Below are 7012 nucleotides of genomic sequence, written 5' to 3'. Positions count from 1 at the left end.
GGTCTTTTCAATTCTGTAGACTCAGAGACTCCGAGATCCAAACCAGCTCACAGACTACAATCTTCAGTAATGATCAAATACTAATAAATAATAATGATCAAATAAGGTTGAAATGTATAAACATGGCTGCCATATGCAAAATAATCCTTCTGGAACAGTGCCAATTTTACTCCAACAGCTACAAACTTTAAACACTTTAAAAACAAGCTTTACAGGCTGTTCAGGACATGATTCTGGGGAGCGTAAGTTAAAAGGGGCGGGGCCAACGTTACCAGTTCAATCCCCTGAACTGTCAGGACCCCAACTGCCCCTGACCAAAATCCTGGGCCGGATTTTTACTTTCTGGACCTGAATCTTCCACTCAGTTCTGCAGGCCTTATTCATCACGTACTGGACTGAGGAACTGTCATTAGGTTAGGGGAACGTTAGGAGAAGGTTAGGTGAACGTTAGGAGAACGTTAGGGGAACGTTAGGAGAAGGTTAGGGGAACGTTAGGAGAACGTTAGGGGAAGTTGCTCTGATTGGTCTGTAGTTGTCCTCTTTTTGGTTATGTCAGTGTTTCTGTCTGACTGATGCTCCTCCCCCTTTCTTTCTCCTCATTCTTTCTGAAGTTCTCCTTCTTCTGCTGACGGCTCCTCTGCTCGCTCACTGACGCCCTGGATCCTGGTACTTATGGTTCCCCTCGTTCTGGCCGTTCTCCTGACAGAACCCCTGCTGTAGACTCAGATGTGCTGTATTAAAATGATACCCGTCATTAAATCAGCTTCTTCTCCAAACACCAGCCTGATTGTTATTATTATTATTATTATTATTATTATAGATGTATATAAGTGGGTTTCAGTTCAGATCAATTCTGACATAATTAAGAAACACAATTTCATTACAACACTTAGCGCCTCCTGCAGGTGACTCCACGTCAGAGCAACACACACACACACACACAGCTGTAGGCTCCACTTTTCTTAGTGTAGGAGTGACAGCTGTACGGACACACACACACTCTGCAGAGACGGTGAGAGGAGTGTGTGGAGCAGGATGAGCAGGCGGAGATGTAAACAGCAGCTGGTGAAGTTTCTGCAGCACCTCCATCGACTCCTAACAGGAACCCTGAGCACAGGTCAGTAAATCTGGGCAGGGGGGTCAGCTTTGGGGTAGTAAAAAAAAATGGGTCTATGAAAAACGATCTACCTACCCTGTTCTTATGTAGAGCCAGTGGTTCCCTGTAGAACCATGGAACTCAAAAAGGAACATTTAGATGCTTAAATGGTTCTCCAGGTTAGTGGTGAATAAACTGCAGATGGTTCTGTAGAGAACCTTTAATAGATCTCAGGCATCAGGCAGCGTCTTCATCTCCATTAGGTGAAGAACTTTCTGTGAGGAGCTTTTATTAGAGCTTCAGACGTCTGCTTCCCTTCACCTCCACTGTAGAACCACAGCTCTGACTGGAGGAGCTTATCTAGAACCTCCACTGTAGAACTCCAGCTCTGACTGGGGGAGCTTATCTAGAACCTCCACTGTAGAACTCCAGCTCTGACTGGGGGAGCTTATCTAGAACCCAGAGTTTTTAGAACACTAGCTGAAGTCTCTGCGCTGTGTTCAGCACTGCAGTGGTGTGTGTGTGTGTGTGTGTGTGTGTGTGTGTTCTGCTGACGTCTTTAGAAACTGGGTCAGTGGTATTATGCTCTTTAAAGGGGACACCGCGTAGCCCAGGTGTCTTCAGTTACCTGGCCTGAGGTGAACAGAGTGTCCAGCTGGAACCCGAGGTTCTCCTCCCAGCGTTAGCTTTAGGTTCTCAGATTCAGCTTTAATTAAAGGGCCGGTATCCTCAGTCTGCAGAGCGACCGGTCAGTACAGTGGATACTGCTGGAGCAGGTGAGAGAGCAAGGTGAACCAACTGTTTTTATGATGTCACATAAATTAGCATATTTACATATATTCATTTAATCAGCTCACTACTGTAGCTCCGCCCACTGACTTCCACCCAGTACTGAAGTTATGAGGAGTGTCGAACGAGGTACAACACAGGGAAGCCAGTCAGAACCATGTCATTTACATATATTTACATACATTTAAATATGTTTTAAAGGCACAGTCTGTAAGGAGAGAGGGGGGGGGGGGCGTGTAAAGAGGAATGATGGCTGTGTTTGATTTATTAACTCAGACGCCTCCCGTGGAGCTGCAGAGAGAACAGTAGAGGATTGTGGGATACGGGAAATGGGACAGATTGCTAATTATAGACGAGGAGAGGATATAACAGAGCTCTCAGATCTCAGCCTTATTCATGTCACCTGTGACACCCAAGTCTTAATGTTTTGGCTCATTAGTGTATAAAACTTAACAAATCAATAATCATTAATTTATCCCACAATTACTGCCCTGGTACTAAAGCCCCGCCCCCAAATCAATCATCCCCCCCCCCCCACACACACACACACACACCCGCTGACCTGTCCGGTGTGTCCGAGCTGCAGACTCAATTATTTATCATCACTCATTAACACCTTCACACCTTCTCATATACTACACACACACACACACACACACACGCACACACGCACGCTATGTTTGAGAAGGAGTGTCCAGCTCCCTCCATTATTAATGCTGAGGGTAAGTGTGTGTGTGATTGGTGTTATGGGAGCTGCTGTAGCGGGGGACTGACCGGTGAGCACCGCAGAGGCACACTACAGTTCAAAAGCCTGGGATGCTGCTGACCCTGTCGCCGGTACTGACCACTGCACACCGTGAACACGAGCCTGGTGTTCTGGAGAGGTTCTGATCCAGTCGTCTAGAACCTCACAGTCTGGTTCCTGTCAGACTGACCCAAACACGAGTGAACTGGAGCATGAGGTCATTTTGTCTAGTCTGATTGACCAGTGAGGTTCTGAACGCCTCCACTGCTGTGTTCTAGATAACGAGGATGAGGAGCAGGAGGGGACTGTGGTGCGCCGCCGACGTCCTGAAGATCTGGAGCGCCTCCACAGTCAGAGCCGCTTCAGCAAGAGAGAGCTCCAGATTCTCTACAGGGGCTTTAAAAGTGTAGGTGCTGAACACATCATCATCATCCTCTTTATCCTCTTCATCATCATCATCATTATCATCATCATCCTCTTTATCCTCTTCATCATCTTAAATTCTCTTTAACCTCTTCATCGTCATCATCCTCTTTATCATCTTCATCCTCTTCATCCTCTTCATCATCATCATCCTCTTCATCCTCTTCATCATCTTAAATTCTCTTTGTCCTCTTCATCGCCATCATCCTCTTTATCATCTTCATCCTCTTCATCCTCTTTATTCTCTTCATCATCATCATCCTCTTTATCCTCTTCATCACCTTCATCCTCTTTATCCTCTTCATCATCATCATCCTCTTTATCCTCTTCATCATCATCATCCTCTTCATTATCATCTTTATCCTCTTCATCTTGAGCAAGGCCCTTTACCCTCTCTGCTCCCCGGGCGCTGGAGTTGGCTGCCCACCGCTCTGGGTGTGTGTGTGTACTCACTGCCCCTAACACGTGTGTGTGTGTGTGTGAGTGTGTGTTCACTACCAGATGGGTTAAATGCGGAGGACACATTACGCTGTGCGGTGTACAGTGACAGATACGTGCACCTTACCTTCATCCTCTTTATCCTCTTCATCATCTTCATCACCTTCATCCTCTTCATCATCTTCATCCTCTTCATTATCTTTATTTCCTGTTTTTAAAATCTTTAAATGTGTTTGTTTTGGTCAGGAGTGTCCCACTGGCATCGTGACCGAGGACACCTTCAAAAACATCTACGCCCAGTTTTTCCCTGGTGGAGGTGTGTCTCTAAATATCAATAATAATAAATATATTTTAAAAACGTGTACATATACATACATACATTCAAATGTGCACATAAAAATCATAAACATCAACATATAAATACATAGAAACATGTCATTATAAGTATTATTATATTATAAAATAATGAATATAAATGTATATAAATGAATAAAAAAAAAAAAAAAAAAAAAAATATATATATATATATATATATATATATATATATATGGTTTAGTTTGTAGTTAATTGACAGTGTAAAAGATCAAATGTAGGAATGTTAAGGACTTTTATTTTGTATTTTGTATTTTGACGTCTTGATCAATCCTTTTGGTCTAAACTACAGCACTGCCCTCTGGCGGGCAAGTCTCCTAATTCCCCCTTTGTCCAGCAGGGGGCGCCTTTTACAACATGACTGTATTTCAGCACAGAGGAGCTGCAGCTTCTAAACAAACTGCAAATGTTTCTGTTCTGATTCAAAAAATAAAAACTGTATAAAAATCAAATAAATCAATCAATAAATATAAGATCATGAAGTCTGAGCAGTTTAACAGCAGGACTGATGGTTTTAGCTGCTTCTGTTTCAGATGTGTCGAAATACGCTCATCACCTCTTCAGCGCCTTCGATGCCGATCAGAGCGGCTTGGTCAGCTTCGAGGTGAGAGTGGTAGAGCTGTCTGATTGTCTGATTGGGGTTGGGAGTGGAGGTGGGTGTTAGCAGTGTGTGTGTGTGTGTGATGGTGTGAAGAAGTACACACTGCTGTGAGTTTTGCAGGAGCTGGTCAGAGGCCTGTCTGTCCTGCTGAGGGGTTCTGCTGAGGAGAAGCTCTACTGGACCTTCAACCTGTACGACCTGAACAGAGACGGGCAGATCACTAAACAGGTGTGTCTGACGCTCCAGCAGTTTAACTAAAGGATTAGACAGTTTCCCTATGTGCTCCAGGTGATGTCAGGTGTCGTCCGTTACCTGTACAGGTGTGTTTGGAGTCAGAGGAGACGAAGCAGCTTCACTTGGTTTGTGGAGAAACTGGGAAAATCTGATCAAATCAAATGATCTGCAGTACTCTTGTGCTGCCCTGACAGCGTGTGTGTTTGTTTATGTGTTTGTTTGTGTTTGTTTATGTGTTTGTGTATGTTTATGTGTTTGTGTATGTTTATGTGTTTGTGTTTGTTTATATGTTTGTGTTTGTTTATGTGTTTGTGTTTGTTTATGTGTTTGTGTATGTTTGTGTTTGTTTATGTGTTTGTTTGTGTTTGTTTATGTGTTTGTGTATGTTTATGTGTTTGTGTATGTTTGTGTTTGTTTATGTGTTTGTGTGTGTTTGTTTATGTGTTTGTGTGTGTTTGTTTATGTGTTTGTGTAGGTTTGTGTTTGTTTATGTGTTTGTGTAGGTTTGTGTTTGTTTATGTGTTTGTGTAGGTTTGTGTTTGTTTATGTGTTTGTGTAGGTTTGTGTTTGTTTATGTGTTTGTGTGTGTTTGTTTATGTGTTTGTGTAGGTTTGTGTTTGTGTAGGTTTGTGTTTGTTTATGTGTTTGTGTAGGTTTGTGTTTGTGTAGGTTTGTGTTTGTTTATGTGTTTTTGTTTGTTTATGGCTACTGTGTCCTGTAGGAAATGCTGGAAGTCCTGAGAGGTATCTATGATCTGATGGGGAGGAATGTTCCTCCAGGGCTGAAGGAGGAGGCACCCAGACTACACCTGGAGACCTTCTTTCAGGTAATGACACAAACACACACACACACACACACACATACATACATGTGTATATGTATATGTATATGTTAAACTGGTAAAATGATTGACTTCAGAGTGAATGTGTGTAAAGGATCAGTTCATCAACAATTCTAATGAAACAATCAGGACTGATCACTGATCAATTTTAAGGGCCTGTTTACAGAGATGAGTAAATTGGTGACAATCCAAGTCCAGTGTTTGTTAGCAACATTAGCCTAGCATCTCCAATTGTAAACTAAAGAAGCTCACGTCAGATCTTTTGTCTTGTCTGATCGATTGTCTGAATTTGGGATCAGTGATCAATCATTATAGTCTGATTTGTAGCTGAACTGCTCATCAAAGCGCGTGTCACTGAGAAACAGGATGTTACATCATCATGTCCTTTTTTGTGTGTCTGTAGAAAATGGACCGGAACCAGGATGGCGTGGTCACGGCTGAAGAGTTCATTGATACCTGTCAAAAAGTGACCCAGCTCTCTTATAATCCGGAGAAGGCAAATCCGGGTCCAGAGGGTAAAAATCCTCCCAGGATGCTCCGCTGCAGCAGAGCCAGCCAGGCAGCTGGAACAAAATCCTGGGGCGGATGTTTACCCTCTGGACCCGGATTTGCCTTCTCCACTGTAATCTCATAATTGAATCTAGAACTTAGTTCATAATTAGGTTCTTTATAATCTAGACCCTGTATCTGTCTGTCTGTCCTTCCCACAGGATGAGAACATACTGAGGTCTATGGGTCTGTTTGAGAACCCTGTTTAGGAGCAGCTGGTGTGTATCTGCTGAGGCACGGCCTCCGCTGGTTCTGCAGGGCGGCCTCAGTGGACGATGTGGGCGGTCTGTGATAAACGACTGCTGCTCTCTGTGCCGGTGACGTCGTCCAGCTCTGGGAACTCTGAGAGCACCGAGCCGTTTAATGAAAATCCAAAGGACAGAATTTCCCTTTTATCCCAAACCAACCAGAACTCAACCCGAAGTCTCGGACTGGGAACCGCTCCACAGCGACCCGGAGAAATTCCTTCTTCCGCTTATTTCAGTGTAACGTGTGTAAACTGATGATGTGTCAGATTGTGTGTTCATGGTCAGCAGCATATACACTAAATTGACTAAAAGTACTGGGACACCTGCTTATGCATTGTTTCTGCTGAAATCAAGAGTATTAAAATAGCTGATCCTGCTTTTGTTGGAGTAACTGTCTCTACTGTCCAGAGAAGAAGACATTCTATAAGATTTAGGAGGAGGAGCATTGCTGTGAGGATTTGATTGCATTCAGAAACAAGAGCGTTAGTGAGGTCAGGGTGTTGGATGATGATCACCACCCCACCTCATCATCCCCAACTCATCCCAAAAGTACTGGATGGAGCTCCTCCACCATCATTCCAGAGAACACAGCTCCTCCGCTGCTCCACAGCTCCTCAATGCTGGGGGGCTTTATACCCCTCTAGCCCACGCCTGGCATTAGGCAGCATGGAGTCAA

The 7012-nt window shown here is 43.8% G+C and overlaps 1 protein-coding gene and 1 pseudogene across 1 annotated transcript; both read left to right on the top strand.

Annotated features, from left to right (window-relative positions):
- LOC140546700 (ecto-ADP-ribosyltransferase 5-like) overlaps window positions 1-776 on the top strand; it is a 1708-nt pseudogene extending 932 nt beyond the window's left edge.
- Window positions 777-1021: 245 nt separating this feature from the next.
- Window positions 1022-6648, top strand: kcnip4b (potassium voltage-gated channel interacting protein 4b). Its single transcript, XM_072669857.1, has 8 exons — window positions 1022-1117; window positions 2909-3036; window positions 3738-3807; window positions 4397-4467; window positions 4585-4692; window positions 5420-5524; window positions 5943-6005; window positions 6250-6648. Exons 1-8 carry the CDS (start codon window positions 1036-1038, stop codon window positions 6295-6297), a joined length of 675 nt encoding a protein of 224 aa, XP_072525958.1. The 5' UTR covers window positions 1022-1035; the 3' UTR covers window positions 6298-6648.
- The last annotated feature ends 364 nt before the right edge of the window (window positions 6649-7012 follow it).

This window comes from Salminus brasiliensis, chromosome 24 (genome assembly GCF_030463535.1).
Source record: "Salminus brasiliensis chromosome 24, fSalBra1.hap2, whole genome shotgun sequence".
Classification (NCBI taxonomy): domain Eukaryota; kingdom Metazoa; phylum Chordata; class Actinopteri; order Characiformes; family Bryconidae; genus Salminus; species Salminus brasiliensis.
This window is presented reverse-complemented; position numbering and strand designations above follow the sequence as displayed.